General features: G+C 38.4%; 2 protein-coding genes across 24 annotated transcripts in view; one reads left to right on the forward strand and one right to left on the reverse strand.

The window, feature by feature from the left end:
* Positions 1-7,407, forward strand: part of LOC129726904 (thioester-containing protein 1 allele R1-like) — a 56,603-nt gene extending 49,196 nt beyond the window's left edge. For 11 of the 23 annotated variants that reach the window (XM_055684137.1, XM_055684139.1, XM_055684151.1 and 8 more), the window contains exons 9-13: positions 4,737-5,047; positions 5,109-5,408; positions 5,473-6,782; positions 6,839-6,992; positions 7,050-7,407. In XM_055684137.1, the coding sequence (XP_055540112.1) occupies positions 4,737-5,047; positions 5,109-5,408; positions 5,473-6,782; positions 6,839-6,992; positions 7,050-7,273 (2,299 nt within the window). In that variant the 3' untranslated portion in view covers positions 7,274-7,407. Of the gene's footprint in view, positions 1-4,009; positions 4,263-4,736; positions 5,048-5,108; positions 5,409-5,472; positions 6,783-6,838; positions 6,993-7,049 lie in introns of all 23 variants that reach the window. The other 12 variants (XM_055684138.1, XM_055684140.1, XM_055684143.1 and 9 more) reach the window with 3 other exon arrangements.
* Positions 7,408-14,837: 7,430 nt separating this feature from the next.
* LOC129726906 (uncharacterized) lies at positions 14,838-18,858 on the reverse strand. The gene is made up of 2 exons (XM_055684154.1): positions 17,840-18,858; positions 14,838-15,272 (listed from the first exon to the last, which is right to left on the reverse strand). The coding sequence occupies exons 1-2, from the start codon at positions 18,110-18,112 to the stop codon at positions 15,087-15,089; spliced, it is 459 nt and encodes a 152-aa protein (XP_055540129.1). The 5' UTR covers positions 18,113-18,858; the 3' UTR covers positions 14,838-15,086.
* Positions 18,859-19,094: the final 236 nt, after the last annotated feature.

Here is a 19,094-nt window from a genome sequence, read left to right on the forward strand (position 1 = left end):
TTACCGACAGAAACCCATTGCTTTTGTTAAAACGAATGACTAGATCGAGTCTTGCAGGGATCACTTGTTGAAAATTTTAAGTTCGAAAAACGTATGCTTTTCCTCAATGTGACAATTAGACAGATTAAAATCACCCTGCTTTTTAAGCACGGAAACCAGTTGCAATTCTTTGGTTAGTTTTTTATGTATTAATCTTAGTTTTTGTGTTTGTCCTGAATTTTGTTTGCTACATGAAGATACAAACCAGTCTGAGGCTGAAAATTTTTGTAATAAAGAGATATGGTAATCTATATTGTTATGTTATTTATTATAGAAGGTAACCCTCTCGAAGTAATGTACCTATATCAACTTCTAGAGCCTCAAAATTTATACTCTTGGTTCAATTACTGAGTAAATTTTTATATCAGTTCATGAAATTTGGAAAACCATACTTGGACAGACTATAAACCATTTGTTTCGAAATGTAAAACATAACACTGGTCAACACAGGTTTTGCCCTTAGAGCTCAAACTGGAAGAATATAGAAGAACAGTATAGCATTTCAACCCGCTCCTGTGAATTTTAGATGCCCCTTGCTGCCTAGGAAGGGCGTTAATATGCCACACAGTAATTGCTCGCTGGGTTGGTCGTTTCTTCGTTCGCTTACGGGGGAACTTTATTGAAGTCCCTGAATACTTGACGCACCTCAAAGGAGGCTAAGGGCATAACAAGTTACTAAAACGGTTAAAAAGTCATTAACTTCCCTTTTCCCAGTTTAAGTCTTAGAGTTGAACTTTTTTTCGCACATGTCGACCAGTGCAATTCATCAAATGTTTTGTTTAAATTCAATAACCAATAGAATAGTCACCTGTTTATATTCGAAGGCTTATTTAGAGTTTAAGATATTCAGAAAGTTTTAACCGTGTTTCAGTTTTTTTACTCTAAATAGTAGTTCGGTTAGACGTGATTGACACTTATCTGACTAAAAAAACTAAATTACTGCTTTATATTTTTCTCAGAAGAGTAATTTTGTAATAGAGCATATTTAGACCATTAGATCATAACATAAGTGAATACAGGTTCACTCCAAAAGCCGGAACCGGAAAAAAAAGAAATAGCTATTCGAACATTCCTGTGAATTTTGGTGTCCCTAGCCATTACAATTGAATGAATAAAATGACATTCAAATGTTTTTGAATCCGATAAAAACGACATTAAAGACAGCCTTTGAAGTCTCAACTCGAAAACTCATTTATTTCAATCACCTACCTCAGAAAACAAAATCGCGCATTAATTATACACGGCTCGTTCAGCAGCCAACCAGAGGTTTTTTTTCATCATTAGTGGACCAATTTTTTTCTTATTCACTAAACAAAATCACTTACTACACTAAGAGTACTTTATTCTTCAGAATGTTCACCTCAAATTTCCAAAATCAAGCTTTAAATAGCAAGAATATGTAAGATGATTTTTTACAAATAATAAACTTCAGCTGTATGTATTTTCATCTATTTTCACTGTGTTGAAAAAAATCAAAAGTTGCCAAACCAGTTTCTGTTAATACGAAAAAATCATACTGAAAATGTTGAATTATTAATATTGACAGCACTGCAGAGGTTACCTAGGTTACCAATTTTGCACGTAAACAACTGTAGCGGATACCTAGGTAACCTACTACGACGGCTACGTTCATTCATAAAAATGTGATTCATTCATGACTAACAGTGTGATGAATATGGGGGCGTCTTGAGATGAATTATTGGGTAGTGATTTAAGTTTTGAGATGGAAATGAAAACATTGTGAAAAATGGTTTGTTTTATAAAATTCAGGATAAATCTAGCTAAGTTTACTAAATATACAATGCTGGGCGATTCCATAAGAGCACGTTAGCATATTTTGTTAATTTGTTCACGGGTTTCGTGAAAATTTGGTGTTTGAACCGTGCATTCTTCGTGATTATCGGTTTAATGAGATTAATTATGGAACAAATGCCGTACCTAAATAAAAATATCTGAATAAATTAATTTCAAAATTAACAAAAAAAAATTTAAAAGTAAAAAAAATAATAAAAATGTTTGAATTTTTAACAATTAGAAAAATTTAAAACAAACGAGTTAACAAATCAATTTACATTGATCAAAATTTTCCTTTACATTTTACTGCAATTACCTACATCAGGAAAAACTGCAAGATATTTTTTTGTAAGAAATGTGTTTTCTTACTTTTAGGAGGATGAGTCAAAAATAAAATTCTTCTTATTGATTCGCAAACAACAAAACATTTATGTAAAATAGATAAAACACATTTTTTCTGTGATTTGATTATTTATCAAATTCGATTATATAGAAGGAAAAAAATCGGAGACTATATATCAGGGATGTTACAGATGTGATTTTTCAGACATCTGCAGATGCTGATGCGGATATGTGATAACGGATGCAGATGTAGATGCGGATGTCAATTTTCATACGGATGTTTCGCATTCGCGGTTGTGGATATCCGTAGCATCCCTTGTGTTTTATTTTTCACATGATCATGGCCCACCCCAGTGCAAAAATTAATTAAGCGAGCAATAAATACCCCAAGGAAAACTTTTCTAAAAAATTGTATGAAGCTATTTGTTTTTCAATATCTGCAGGGTATGATGCGAATGTTAGTTTGCATGCGGATGTTCCGCATTTGCTGATGCAGATGCGGATATCCGTAACATCCCTACTATATATATTAGGGCGGGAAAAGGGATTGATTTCCTAGAACCAATTTTTTTCAGTTCCATTTGGGGTCCCAAACAATCCTAAACTTATTATTAAGGGGTTATATACCTTTTTGGTCAAGGAAAATGAGGGAAGTTTGAATTTGTTTTTAAGTTCATAGCACCATTTTCATTGCATCCAAGTGGTATTTTTCTGAAAGTACAGTTTATCAACAACAAAAAAATGCGTTTGATTTTGAGATATACCAATTAATACTGGAGTTATGGCCGTTCCCCCGAAACGCTATTTTTTGCAGTGGCTCGCGGTGATCCTGATAGAGACTCAGCGGGTCAACCGAAATCAAAAAACTCGTATTATTTCATTAGTTTTTTTGGTTAGGGAATAAGAAAGAATTACGTTGTCCATTGATGTGAACTTTTGTAATAAATATAATAAATATCATTACTTTAGAAGTGTGCCGTGTCCTTGAACGATTGCTTTTATGAGTATTTTGTTTTCAGCCGTTCAGCCGTTCAAAGTTGAGTACATCGAATTAAATGCTGAAAATATTGTTCAATGGCAAATTACTGAGGCTTTACCTTTTGTAAAACTTAGCTATTAGTCAGTTTCTCTCAAAAACAACATTCAACTAACTTTAATTTTATCTCAAATGTCATTTCAATCGTTTGTGTTTTTGCTGTTTATATTTTGCTTAACAATTAATAAATTTGGCTAGGTACCTACTTTTGAAAACTTAATTTGGAGGAAAAATCAGGCCCCGCAAAGCGCCCAAAATTTTGGCAGCCTATAATTCGGTTCAAAGAATATCACGTAAAACCGAGTTGATTTTGGATAGGGTTTTTTTTTCATTTGGAATGCAGCGATCGTTGAATAATTCCATTTTTCTTAATGAAGGGCATTAATTGTATATTTTTTGGACTATTGTAAGATTGATCCGTAGTGCAGAAGTGGTGTTGGATCCCTTAATTTTGATATTAGAAGTTGCTGTGTGCACTGTAAAAATTAACCAATCAATCAGTAAAATACAATATTTTCATTATCCAAAACTATTTTCGAGTGAAAAAATCAACCTCTTTCTAGTGACTAAATGCTGCTTAATGGTAATTAAATAAAAGCTATTGCACCCATGGTCCAAAATCGAATGTCTGCTTAAAATATGACGAATGAGTGCTTTACTCTCATATTTTCGATAAGTTTTCAGCACATAGTAGCTCCTCAGATATCAAAACCATCCGAATAAAAAAACGACATCTGGCAGACCTAAACTGAGTTCGAAGAAATATTAATTCTATCCCTGCGTGATCACTTCTTCTAGCGAATGATACCTCCTCCAGACTATCCCCGATTACCTATAAAGTACACCGAGCTCCCAACGGAACGGCACTTTTCACGGTGATTGAAAAGTCGCCCCGTGCGCTTCCGGTGCACGAGTTCAAGACCAATACCAGGCCACCATTGGCCGGACCGTATGCCTTCAGCCGTATCCCCAAGCCTCACAGAAACATTCCGCGAATCTTTCTGTCGCACGAAATCGCCGACACGTGGTTGTTCGAGAATGCATACTCCGGGTAAATACGACCTTTCTGCCGAACTTGCCGAACTAATTGGAGTGATAATCAAGTTTTTTAAACAACCAAATACCAAAATTTTTTTTGTAATCGCAACATGCTGCCGCTAATATTCGCACCCTGTTCTGGCGACGGTTGGTCAGGACTTGAACCCCCGCTAGTTGATTCATGGAATCGTTTGACAGTACATCCAGCTGCTAAAACGCTCCCGCTGATCGTTATTCTGCCGTTCAATACTAATCAAAAAAGTGTGTTCTATTCATCATTAAAAATGGTCATAATACACTCATACCCTAAATCATTTGTTGGTTTGTTCTTGTTGTTTTGGTGGTTCGTTGTTGGTTTCTTTTAACACCTATAATTGTTGGAGATTTGTCGTTGATGTCACTAACTTGCATGCACGGTATATAGCATCTCACACCCGTTGTTTTCATACCAACGATTTCCACTTATACAGTTTCGTTCTGTTCGCAGCAGATTCTCTGGTGAGAAAACAATCACGAAAAAAGTACCGGACACAATTACGTCCTGGATTATCACTGGTTTCTCGGTAAATCCGATTCACGGACTAGGACTGACCCAAGTGCCCCGGAAGCTTAACGTGTTCCTACCGTTCTTCGTGTCTACCAATTTACCGTATTCCGTGAAACGTGGCGAAATCGTGTCTATTCCAATCGTGATTTTCAACTACATGGAATCGGATCAGAGTGCTGAGGTAACATTCCATAATACGGAACAGGAGTTCGAATTCACCGATATCGAGAATGAAATTCATGAAAATCCAAGTGAGTTAAGTTTATGTGTGTTCAGTTTTTTTGTCAACTCTAATTCATTATTATATTGCAGAGCTAGAACTATTCCGCAAAAAAACTATTGATGTGCCGGCAAACAGTGGTAAAACGGTCTCATTCATGGTCAAACCTACCAAACTGGGACACATCACCATTAAGGTTACGGCTACCACTAAACTGGCTGGCGATGGTGTCGAGCGGCAGTTGCTGGTGGAACCGGAAGGACTGCCTCAGTATGTTAATAAAGCCACTTTCGTAGATCTGCGTGCTTCACCAGAGGCAACGCACAATTTTACCGTCGAAGTACCGAAGAATGCGGTTCCCGATTCTACACGCATTGAGGTCTCTGTTATTGGTAAGTCTTTTGCATTTACCCTAAAGTGACAGAGAAACGAACAATTTCTTTCTTCTCATGTCAGGTGATGTGTTGGGATCCACCATCCAGAACTTGGATTCTCTCATCCGGATGCCGTACGGCTGCGGCGAACAGAACATGTTGAATTTTGTTCCCAACATTGTTGTGTTGGACTATCTTACGAACACCAACCAATTGACCTCGCAAATAGCCGCAAAGGCCAAACGTTTTATGGAGTCTGGCTATCAGCGTGAATTATCTTACAAACATGATGACGGATCGTTCAGTGCGTTTGGAAATTCGGACAAGAGTGGCAGTACCTGGCTGACTGCATTTGTGGCACGCTCTTTCAAACAGGCTGCCAAGCACATAAGCGTGGATGAAAGCGTCATCGATCGTTCCCTGCAATGGTTAAGTGATAAACAGGCTGCGAACGGTAGTTTCCCTGAGGTAGGACAAGTTTCCCATAAGGATATGCAGGGTGGCTCTGGACAGGGAATCGCCCTGACTGCGTATACGTTGATAGCGTTCTTGAAGAACGCGAATTTGATCCCAAAATATCAAAACACTATCAATAAGGCTTTGGACTACATTGTTCGAAACACCGAGGGTCTGGACGATAATTATTCTCTAGCACTAGCAGCTTATGCACTGCAACTCGCCGATCACAGCTCTAAGGGTTACATTCTATCAAAGTTGGATACGAAAGCAACGATGGACGGCGACACGAAGTGGTGGCACAAACCAATCCCAGAAAGTGACAGCAAAAATCCGTGGTACAGCAAACCGAATTCCGTGAACGTAGAGATGTCGTCATACGGTATGCTGGCATTCCTAGAGGCTGGTCTTGATACGGACGCATTACCTGTGATGAAATGGTTGATTAGTCAACGAAACGAAAAGGGAGGCTTCCAGTCCACCCAGGATACGGTTGTTGGATTGCAAGCACTGGCAAAATTGGCGGCCAAAATTTCCTCCCCCAATAACGACGTTACCTTTGTGGCTACCTTCAACGATGATCAGCAGCGAGAGATGCAGGTTAACTCGCAGAATGGTATGATCCTTCAGAAGTTTGAACTGCCGTCCAATGTTAGGCAGATCGGCATTAAAGCTACCGGGCGTGGATTTGCAATCGTTTCTCTGTCGTACAAATACAACATGAACGTAACCGGAGAATGGCCGCGATTCGTGCTGGATCCTCAGGTTAACAAGAACTCTAACCCGGATTATCTGCACCTGTCGGTGTGTACCAGTTTCGTTCCAACAACTGGTCAAAACAGTTCAAACATGGCTGTGATGGAGGTGGGATTCCCCAGCGGGTTCACCGCTGATACGGATACGTTACCGTCCTTGGAAAATATGGACTATATCAAGGTAAGATTGTGTAAAATCGAATCAGTTAAGGTATGAAAATGATATTTTGTTTGCAGAAAGTTGAATTGAAGGACGGTGACACCATCGTAGTTCTGTACTTCGACAGCTTGGATCGAAAGGAACTGTGCCCGACTATTTCCGCATTCCGTACACATAAAGTCGCAAAGCAAAAACCAGCTCCCGTGGTTATCTATGATTATTACGATAACTGTAAGTCGATATTATTTTGGTTCGGATACGAGTTGTAATGTAATTATGTTTTTGCAGCTCGCATAGCTCGGCAGTTCTATGACGGTCCCCGGTCTACCTTGTGTGATATCTGTGAAAATGAAGATTGCGGTGAATCTTGCTCGATTCGCTCGCAGAAGCAACGTTCACCAAAGGAGGAAACTGGTACAAGGGTTACGGTCAATGGAGCGGAGAAAACTGGCCCAATGCTTGCGGTTTCATTTATTGTGGCAGCAGCTTTGTTGAAGGTTATTATTCTGTGAATGGTTTGGTAACTGGAGACAATGTTAACCCGAAGAGCGACTTGCAAAAGTTTTTACTTTATCAAATCGGTGTGAAGAGTGTTGCGATTTGTTCTTGAAGCAAGAGTCGATGGGAATAAATACTATATATCGAACTTGTCTAGAACTATTGATTTGTATTTTGTTGATTGTTCCGGATGTTTGAAACGGGGTCGATATTCAGAAAATAAAAATAAAACTTGAATGACGAAAACGTCACAGTAAAATAAACTTGATAGATATTTGGAAAATAAGGTTTTACAAAAATATTGTTGTGCTGTTGGTACATATCCAAAGTTATTGCAAATCTAGCAGCATCTAAAACTTTTTGAACACTTTATTTTATTTTGTTGAACTCACTTTACAGAAAATATATCTTAGATTATCATGGGTTTTGTGATATTTTTCGCGAAAAATGTTTTAAAAACTCTAACGATTTTAGCTGTTTTTGAAAAATAACATTACCCGTGGACAGGCAACGTAATTGACATTTCATCTTATTCCACCACTGACTAATATCTTTCGAAAACGCCCGGAGAAGCATTTACGAATGTCTAAAGTCAGTGTTTCTCAAAAGCCGTACAAAGTCCGATGATCGATAGATTTGAAGAACGGAGCAATCTACATAAAGCTCAAAAATCAATGTAAGAAAGCAAAACCGTGACATCATTCATTGTTAAGAAGCTTGACTACAAAAGTCGCTTGCTGAATCTTCCGACTACTCTCCAATGTATCTACATCCAACAACTGACACCGATCCTCGTAGCGATGAGGGAAAGATGAGGAGTACTTCAGGGCAGATGTCTCAGAACGATACGAACGAATCTCCGTTGAACGCGTTATATTCTGTCCTTCCAGCACAAGTCATGAGACTTCCGGATGATGCAAGGTTTTCCAGGTTTGGTCGAACTAATGTACAGTATAAATGCCTGTTTGACAGTGTGGATCTGTAAAATTTCGGGTGATTTTGGTGACGAAACCAAATTGTTTCAAAGCTTTAGAGATTATAGCGATATGATTTTGGTTGAACGTGAGCTTGTGATCCAACAGAATTTCAAGATCGTTGATCTGATTGATGCGTTCAAGAGCAGAGCTATTTATCTGGCAATCGAAAGAAATGGGCACATCCCGATCAAACAAAACTATCAGGATTATAACAAAACTTGATATTTTGTTACGAACTTTTTGTATCAACTTGTGTTCTAAACTTGGTCTCGTTAATTGTCAAAATATCGAAATTCCTATCCAAATTACTTACTGATTATTACAAATCATAGCAAGCTTCGTGAGGCTTTTTGCAGAAAAAGATCAATCAAATTCCGTTATAAATATGCTTTAAAAAACACACTTTTAAACATTCAAGTGTATGATAACACAATTTAATATAATTCTGTACTTCTTATCATTCTGGCATATCAAGAATATTACAGGCTTTGTTATTTTTATCAAGTTCAGATATATTTGTGTCACCCGTTTGTTGTAATCGTTTGATCGGGATAACAACGAAGGAACATTATAACCACACATTTAGCGATGCTTATTGTTGGCTTGTGTCTGTTATACCAGCAAAGGTCCAGCAGTGTTTGCAGAGGGTGGCAATACTGGACAGATTTCACAACAAGGTAGATCTTGAGATCGTCGGCATATACCAATACGCACCCGGCACCCAGCAAAATTGCGATGTCGTTGAAGCTTAAGGCAAACAGCAAAGGAACTAGGATCGTTGAAGCTTAAGGCAAACAGCAAAGGAATGCACGTGAATCTGTGGAATCCAGCGTAGCCTAAAAGATACGAGCTTAGCCATGAAGTCAGTCTCGGAAACACCGAGTTCAGTGAGCTGATGTATTCGATGATCTACTGCGTCAAAAGTTACCTTAATTTCCATACACAGCATCAATTTTCGATCCAGCTTCCAACTGTAAGATACAGGTCCTTGAAAATTCGATCAATTTAGTCGATACAGAACGACCCGGCACAAACCCATGCTGATCAACTGAAATATAATTACTGGCGCTGTACATTGTGAACGATAATTTCATAGATCTTAGTTCCTTACGTCCCGTTTTTCAACCCTTTTTGAACACAGCAAACATGAAGAATTGTTTCTAAAGCGCTGGAACGATTCTGCCCAAACGATTCAGTAACAATCCGACTGACGGGCACGGCAAGAGCAGTAGAACAGCCACATTAAATAATGACAGGAACACAATCGAGACCAGGAAGGAAGGATTTTTTTAATTTCTTGGCTCCAGCAATGACCATAGCAGGAGTAATGTCAAAAATATAAAGATCAACATCGAAAGGAACACCTCGATCCCGTTTCAGCTTTCGCAGTTTGCTTCTACTCGAAGCTGTAACCAAAAAGCCCAAGTAACCAGTAAGCACTAAATCATTGCCCTATAACAATACTATATTTGATTACAGAGTTCTGGGTATGAACTTATTCTGACCTAAATGCTTGTATATATCTGATATAATGTTGAAAAGGCAAAATAGCGAGCTGATAAAGTGCTTCAGGTGGCAACCATTGATATGCATCACTAATGCTGATTTGGAACACCCATGCGATTTCTCTTTTCTGACATGTGAGTTAAGAAAACAAACGAAAAAAATTTAGAACCTTAATAATTTGGTGTCTGGAACGAATGCGAAAAAATATTCAGAAGTAATACAAATGGTTCATTTTGTGCATGTGTTCTTTCTCAACATCGTTTGGAATTCCACAGGGACTTTTTTTCATCTTCTGATATTGACGGTTCAGAAACCACGAGCCCAGGAGATGTAGATCCTGGATCCAATGCATTTAAAACACTACATCGTAGCACTTACTGTAGCCCTTTAAGCGCATATTTTGCTCTCAGTAATGCTAGTTTAGCCAGGGGGATTTACCGCTGTCAAATTTCATATATGTGTGCGTTATCGCAGATCAACTATGGTCCATGGAGTTTGTTGGTCCATGACGTTTGATTAATTACCAATGTGACGATAAAACATCACCAATTTTCGTTAAAAACTTGTTGCTGTCCCAAAAATTCACTACGGAACGCATTATTAATAAAAGTTTTCCGCGATTTCTCGAGTTTTGTTAAAAGAGAACGTTCCATTTTACATCGATCAAAACGACAAAAACCAAAACATACAGACGCCTTGTTGCCAAATGTGTTGGTCGCGGTTTCACGATATTTGACAGATAGATTTCCCCTGAGTTTTGCATAATGCCCTAATTATTAAAACATGATATAAAGCTATTTGGCATTACCAAGGCTAAATTAGTGCTAAAAAAATGCTATCTTCCAATGCTCATGCTTACCTGGGAGGTCTAATTCTTGATAAATTGACATCAAGCCAACTCCAAAACACATCACAAAACCGATTTGTCATATCATCTACGTCCATTTCGTCCAACAATGCTATCCAATCCAGAGAAGGGAGATATTCAGCAAGTGCATTACAGTTGATTCGACGATAGTTAAGAGGGGCCACATAGGGTTTGCAATCCTGGGAACGATTTCCCGGGAATTACCTTTTCCCGGGGTTCTCGGATTCCGGGAACAGAAATATTGATTCCCGGGATTCCCGAGTTCCTCGAAAAATTTCGCAAGATTTAATATAGTTTCCCATACAATAGTGCAATAAAACTAAATATCCAATCACAACGCGAAAGAGAGCATTATACGAAGCAAATATTTGCTTGAAATGACGGTTAATATTATATCAATCCCCGGGAATATTGCAAACCCTAGTGTCACACCAACAGCAGCAGTATGAACTTCAACTGGACGAATCGGTATTCGCAAGAAGGAATCCAGTGCACACTGGGCCAGGAATGGAATCTAGCGGAACGAAACTATTAGCGCTCTCAGGGTTTAACCAATCGGTTTCCGATCTTCTACAAAGTTTCTTGGTATAGTTGGGGCTTCATTTTGGATGTTTGAATTAGTTCGAAATTCAGCCGCAAAGGTGGCGTTGCGTTGCCAACTTCTTTCTCCTACACGCTAGAGCTTTGCGGTTGTCGACAAAGTTGTAGATCTCTAAACTCTATAAAACTTTACAGAATATACAAAATTTTTAACTCTTCAAGTTTCGAAGAGTTTTCATAAAATTTGTCTGAATTTCAAGTTTTATTGTGATAATTTTATGAGTTCACTAGAATTAGTTTCTTACAAATTTTTTCTCGACAGAAATTGAATAATTACGTCGTTATCTTGCGAGTACAGAAGTTTTTGAAGTATTTAAGTGAAAATATAACACAAAACTTGAAGAAAATACCTTATTTTGTGAATAAGGCGACATCCGTAAATTACGTAACGCAAAAATCCAATTTTCGGACCTCCCCCCATATGTAACGAAAAGTAACGCCAACACCTACCCCTTCATTAAAAATACGTAACGCTGTAGAAGAATTGTAAGAATTGTAATTGAATTGTAAAATCTTTCCAAAAACGAGCCTAACAATAGTGCTCGTTTTTGGAAAGATTTTTTGTTACGTAACGCTGATCTTACCTCCCTCTTCTCTATGTAACAAATCTTAACGCTCAAGTATACCCCCCCCCCCCTCCTACCTATGAGCGTTACATAATTTATTGAGGAACTTGGTGTGTGAAATGAGCTTTATTTCGAAGCTTACTGGGGGAAGTGAAGTGCCCTGCCAGTCGTTACCATCCAGGATGAGATAGGTCTCGTTGTCCATCACCACTGCTACGTCGCGACTAGCCGGGAAAATCTACTCGACCCTCTTATTCAGCCGCGGCAACTGCGTCATTGCGCGGAGTTCCAAGACCAGTGGACGAAACTGCCGCTTCCTGACATATGTTTGCCAGGTACTTTTTTAGTATTTGGCCGGTTGCACCAACCTTCCGACCAAGCGCATGCAGTGATGTAGCTACTTTTCCCTCGGTCGTCTTCTTCGGAGTTTCTCATCGTTCAGGATCGTCGGCCGTTCGGAACCGGGCTTTTTTTCGATACTCTGTCCAAAAGTGCCAAGGTGTTGTAGATGCCAGAGCGGGCGTATCCGGCGTCCAAAAAGTGCTGCACGATGTCCATTTTCGACGCGGCGTACTTCTGAGCGGAGTAGCCTCATTGTTTTCGCCATCACGGTTAGAGTTTGACTGATAGAGCTGAGCTGACAAATTTTTTCTACTCACTAATGGGCTACTTTGATTGATGTTGCATAGGTAGTTTTGTCAATCGGCAAATTTTTGTTCATTTTTTGAATGCAAACGTTATTGATATCCTTCAACATTAAACCGCTTTCTCTACAAAAAAGTTACCCACATACAAAACAAAGTAGATAGGGGTACTAGGGGAAAGCCCGGCACTGAGGGTAAGACCGTCACCCCTGGTATTTTACTAGAAAACGCTAATTACCTGTGTTTTGGGATATGTGAAGTGTTGGTGTTTAATATTTTAGATATTTTACGACACATCGAAGCCACCGTGAAACGTCAAACGTCAAAATAATAGACGAAACATACGCTACTGCAGCTGATGCGTAAACGGATGTAATTTTTCGTGAGTGGAACTTTAGCTTTTATTCATTTGAAAAGACTAAAATAATTTTTCGTTGCTCTACAATTTATTGCCTGTATAGTTAGCAATCACAGGAATTCGATCTGAGGTAAATTGAAGTGATAAATTTGTAGAAATACTCTTTCTAAAAAAATGTGTGCTGTCGGGGTAACACCAGACCGATGTCATGGCAACAGTTTCCTGAAGCCGCCGCCGATGATGATGGCGCTACTGTTAGAAATATGGTCATAAGCTCCGTTCATTGTGCCGCATGTGTTACTGTACAGATTTTTTGCGTGCTTCTAACTATATTGAATAAAGGGCTATCCGGAACATGTTGAAACATGTTTGAACGTGACCATTTATGTCCTGCACAAAATCCATGAAACGTTCAAAACAAAACAATCGTTTTTCGTTTTCTGCAGTTCTTTACACCACTTGCAGCAACAGTTGATCTGGCATGGACGGTGCTTAATCGGCAGTTTCGCAAGCACTGACAGCCTTTTGACGTATAATCGAGCCAGAGAGCCAGAGAAAAACGGCTTCAAGCGAAATGTATGGGGATGACGTTCGTGACAGGGATGTGGGTAACACCGTCACCCAGTGAGTGGGGTAAGCCCGACATGGTCTGAGGCTAGTTGGGTGTTATTGACACAAATTTCTCATCTATTACCGATGTCTCGCTGATAAATAAATTAATTAATCGACTTAGAACCATGCACTCAAGCTCTTCTGTGATTTATGAATGATTCCAAGGGTTATTAGAGGTGCCAAATGTACTGAATCAAGTTACAAAACTGAAGACTTTCCCGGTGGTATTTGAAATATGCTCCCGTGTGGTCAATGTGATCCTGGCTTCAATGAAACTAGTTAATAATATGTTTTAAAGTGCCACATGATTGGCTTGTCGAGTATCAAATTCTTTCATTGTTTGTACATAATGTTCACCGGAACTTGTTCCGGCAATTTTCCCAGAACCAGCTAACCGACATCAACCAAATTCAACAGTAACACACAGAAATGCAAGATCTCTCATTCGGCGGTTTCCGAATTCAAATTGGTTCAGTTAATTCGAGTTAATTCATTAACAAACTTAGGTGCCGGTGTTACCCCCAAGGGGTGCCGGTTTCACCCGCACTGATTGTTAAACGTCGTTTTTATCTTAGTTTCAAAACTTGACTATTCTTTGTAAAATACCAGTTTGAAAGTACTGAAAACCTTCATATCTTGTAGAAAACAATCTGGGCAATGATTTTGTGAAAGAAATATAACAATATTTGCCATCAAGTGCTACTAAAGAATCATTTTCCTTAGGGGGCCGGGCTTACCCCAAGTACCCCTACGTCTCTGATGTAGCGATGTAGCAAAGACCTAAATGGCTTAAATTTCCCATCGAACTACGGAACATTTGAGGAACGGCAATTTGTACACCACCAAAATTACTTTTGTTACTGTTACTCGCGCTACCATCCATCACATCGATGGACGTTAACAGCGGGGCCAGATAGTTGAAGGCTACAGACTGCTTCGTAACTTCAAAACATTCAAAATGATTTGTACTTTTTCTAAAAAGCATTCCTTGTTCATTTTGTCCCACGTAGGGTAAACAAGTGTTAAACGTCCCCCTAGGAAAGAACACGAACAACAAATATTTTAGAAATTTGGGTAGATTATTTAGTTGATTGTACACAGCACTTATTTTGTTCGGTAATGAATGTTAATCAAAAATCTTGAATTGTTAAAAAATCTCCAAATCGCAGGTTTTTTAATTTACCGAGGCAAAATCCAATGCCCCATTCAGAAGACTAATACGATTTTATTTACCGTATTTTGGTCATTCATCCCTAATCCTGGCAAAGCTCGTTATATACCAGTTTACGCTACAGCCTTCAAGAAAGATTAAAATTTCATCGAGAAAAAATAAGTATATAGAATGCTCTGTTCGGATTAAAATTCGAGTTGGACGTTCCGGACTCTACTCGGTCCGTCGTCAATCACAGAGGGTTTTTTTCGGCATCAAAATAAACAGTACAGAGCGTAATAGAAAAACTACGATTAAATTACGGTATAAATAGTCTTACAATTAGGGAGTCATTAATCTATTGGACATCGAGTGCCAATCACCCTCAAGTATTCCACCGTTTCTGTCGTAGAATAGTATTATGCATTCCTGATGTTACGACATATTGGTAGAAGTTTAAAGCTTTGTTACCAACAGACCCTGTCTGCAGCTAAGTGTGAAATTAGTGTCCTTGAGTTTTCCTTCGCTTGTGAAAATCAGTCTTCTTTAGTCAGGAAGAAGGGAAGCGGTCAGCTTACCGGGGCATCTATAAATGCACTCCTTCTGTGGTAGCTCCCCAATTTCGTACATTTTCAACGATGCGTAGGCTGCCTTCGAGTGCCCGCTACCGTTGAAAGCAATCGTAGCATCCCGACCGGCGTGCTCTAGCAGTACATCATGGCCACCTGGATGCTGTAAGGACGAACGGATTTTAGTAAATATAGACAATCAGAGTTGCATTGTTTACAAACACTTAGAGATAATACACGAATCTAATCCATTACCGTTCTAGGCAGCGTGTGCAATGTATCATTGCATAACACCTAAAAATGTTTGATAGCTGCACCGTAATGAAAGCTTGCAACTCAGTACGTGTGTTTGCACATTATCGCAAATTATTGCAGCGGTAATTAATCAAATGCTCCGCGCATGTCACAGGTTAATCATACATTGTTCTTTGGCGAAATTCCAAACTGATAAGACTCGCTGTTTCTCATTGGTTGAATCCTAAACGGCTGACTCATATGGTTTAATTTGGTCATCTGATCAAGGGGTAATTTAATGAATTTATTATTAGATTTTATGTCCATGTACATACAATTTATATCACACACATGATGTATTTTTCTCTGTTGACTTTCTGCAGTTTATTAAAACATACCAATAGAATACTAAATTTTAACTCCTCAAAAAGTAAACTCTGAGAAGAAAAGCTGCCCTCCGAAGATTGAATGTAAAGTTGCAATAATTGAAATACTTTTGAGTTCATGCTTTCAACACAAACCAGACTATAAACTTGAAGATAATTTAAACACAGGGAACAAAAATTTGTATAGATAGTATCGATTGTTCAATTCACAATGAAGTAACAACTCCGAATTTGAGGAGTTAGTCGTTGAGCGTTGAATGGTGTAATGCAGAAGTTTTCGTACAATTTTTTGCCAATTTTCTCTTGCTCTATGATAGAACTAACTCCTTTTTCCTCGAAAAAAATCTACATGCGAAATTTTATCTCAATCGTTTCTCAAAGCCGTCAAAGTTTTACATTTTTGATCGATGAAAAAAAGCATAGGAATAAAAATTCGATTCTTTTTTCTTAAATTAAATTTTAGTATCTATTTATAATTCATGTGGGTAAATAATTTTTTTTTTCACGATGTATAATTTTTGTAAAGCATTATAAGTTTTTTTTTTAAATTCATACTCTGACAATTCTTCCGTACATCCAAGGGTTTCTAAGCTACAATACTTTGAATGAAACCTATTGTAAAATAGTTGAGTTATTACCCTAGTAACAATGTTGGTTTTATCAAAGTTTTTTAGTGGTTATTACAGTCAAAACAGCGCTATAAAGCTTTGGTAAACTCAGTTTTGTTACTTGGGCTTAGACAATTATTCCTCCTGTAGAAAATATTTAGTTTGCTAAGTCAGACACGTGTGCAAAGTTTCATTTAAATCAAAAATGGTCGATTGACCTTGAAAAAATAACCAGAAATGCAGTTTTTTTGTTTCCACGGTTGCCGTTTTTTTCTGGGATCGTTTACATAAATAAATATTCCTCAGTATTGAATAATTTTACCTTGAAGGGGAAGAGTGACGCCATTTTGAATTTTTGCGAAATCAGCTTTTTCAGTCACCATCACCAACATATTTTAGTTTTCTCACTTTTCCAAAAAACCGTAAATCTTTTACAAATGAAATTAAAAAACTGGATTCAAAATCAGTTGATAAATGCTCCTACAACCGGGAATACGAACCTTATGTTGGGCTAATTTTCTTATACATTTTTACTAGGTGAAGTGTAATCAACCACATAAATGTTATAAGTTCAATAGTCCGATAGGAAAAATTAAGTACATGTCATTTCATTATAATCTGAGTTTTGTCAGACCCATTTTTACAATTCATTTGGTTGAAATCAAACTTCACTTGTCACAGAATTAATTAAATTTAAGTCGACCCTTCGCAATCTCAAAACAGTGTAATAGAAAATTATATTTTACGGTGTGAGGATTTCCTTCGAGCCATGCAAAATGGAAAATATGACTCAAAAATATTAAATCATGTACGACTTTAATTCACGTTTTTCAGGACATATAAAGTCAAATGATTTTCGAAACAGTTTTTTTCGCAGCGATTTTTGTATTTATCCGAATAGTTCCTGAAACCGAAATGAAAATTCATTCCTTTTACGAAAATCGGAAATATGAAATTTTATTTACTTTAAGGTGCCATTCGGTATTGATTATTACAGGATCAAGATCGATAAATATTTGACTAAGAGTAAACACTAACTCATCAAACGAAAGTTTACTTTTTTCACTTTAAATCTTCAGTAAGTATTCCGTCGAATGGCGAACTTGAGCACTTGAGGGTTATTTAGTGAATAGTTTTGCAAGCTTTAATCCAACTTTTTGTTTGTTTGAAACATTCAGTTATTTTGCGCCGTTTAAAATTATTATCTGCCCTTCGATCTTAGCAAATCACTGTTTTTTTACATTGTGTTGTGGAAGATTCTAATCAAAAATTTTCGAGAACTTTCAGACAAACAGTTCCCTGGTTGAAGACTATGAATCCACTAGGAACAAAAAGACGTGTTTCATCTCGTTCTTCGATTGTTAATTAACAAACATTACACTGCACTGCACCGGAGCAACAAAAGGAACGAGCTCCCAAACATCCTCTGATAGGTAACTTATTTTTCACGTCACTATTAGTCCCCACTAGAACAATAAACGCAATAAAATCACGTCACTCACCAGCTCTAGAAAACTAGTGATGTCGTACACCCGATCAAACAGCACAATCCAGCAGTCGTTGGGTGTGTCGTGATAAGACACCTCATCCAGTGTAATTTGTTTTCTGTACCGTAGGTTGTTATTACGATCGCCGCTAGGGGTCGTACTGAGCCTTAGCGCCGTCATCGCCAGCTGCAGGAAGCTGGTAGCATTCTGTTGCTCGCTAACAACAGGAACGCTCGTTGCATCCTCCACCTCAACGCGCACGGGGATCTGCGTGTCCACCGTAGACATTGTGCACTGCAGTTTGTTGTGTTTCACCTTAAAATTGAGTTCAACCGACAGGTAGCGCTCCGAGCAACTGAGCTGGATGCTAGCTCTTTCGATGGTAGAATCACACTGATAGGTTGGCGTGAGTTTTCAGGGTGTTTTATAAACATACTTTTTGTTACTTGATACGGATTCGGGTGCGGGGTTTGTAAGTATTCGAGGCAAGGCAGTCGGGCAGATTCTTGACTGTATTCGCAACCAGGGCACGGGGTGCGCGTTGTGACTAGACTAGTGGGACGGTGTAGGTTGCTCTTAAACCAGATTACGACTGTTAGATTGCGAAAAAAGAGGATTTCCTAGTTCGTATGGATTAGTCGGATGAATTGGAGACTGTCTGTTGCTAAATGAAGACTAAAGCGCGTTGATAACATCAGCTAGCAGAAGCTTCGCATTGGTAACCCACTTACTATCAGTGAAGCACGTTGAATGCGTGCGATGACTTTTTGGAGATTACTCCGAGTGTTACGTATTAAGACTAGATGGCGTAATACTTAACTCGGATTATTTTTATTGCTTCAAGCGTTTGGGAAAGAATTGCTTATTCATATCACTTTCACTAATCCTAAGGACTATAAATGATTATCTTGCATTGATGGGCGCCAACAAACAATTACGCAAATCGTTTGATTGCACGATAGTTTTCTCGTTGTGTAGAATACCATATGACAACACACTTCACTTATGCTTTTATAATAGACGTGTCAATGACACTTGAGTGCATCCTGACTGTAACTGTAACTGTTGCGGCAAAAGCGAGACTTATGAGAAGTTGGTAGCTAGGGTAAGTAAGTATGTTTTAGCTCTTTTTGAAATGTATCAGTCTCGATTGATTTGAAAGTCCAATTTATAGACTTTCACCCTATGTTGGAGCTTTCTAATAGTTTCGTCGCGCCACTGTCGGCAGGATAGTGTTTCATGTCCTCGTTCTAAATCGTTCTCCGGAACG

This window comes from Wyeomyia smithii, chromosome 3, assembly GCF_029784165.1.
Source record: "Wyeomyia smithii strain HCP4-BCI-WySm-NY-G18 chromosome 3, ASM2978416v1, whole genome shotgun sequence".
Lineage (NCBI taxonomy): Eukaryota > Metazoa > Arthropoda > Insecta > Diptera > Culicidae > Wyeomyia > Wyeomyia smithii.

Bases quoted from the DNA above. Each gene is read 5' to 3' on its own strand.
- LOC129726906 (XM_055684154.1), bottom strand. From the start codon at position 18,112: ATGTCTACGGTGGACACGCAGATCCCCGTGCGCGTTGAGGTGGAGGAT. The intron at 15,273-17,839 runs GTGAGTGACGTG...TCGTCCTTACAG, and splicing joins TCACTAGTTTTCTAGAGCTG to CATCCAGGTGGCCATGATGT.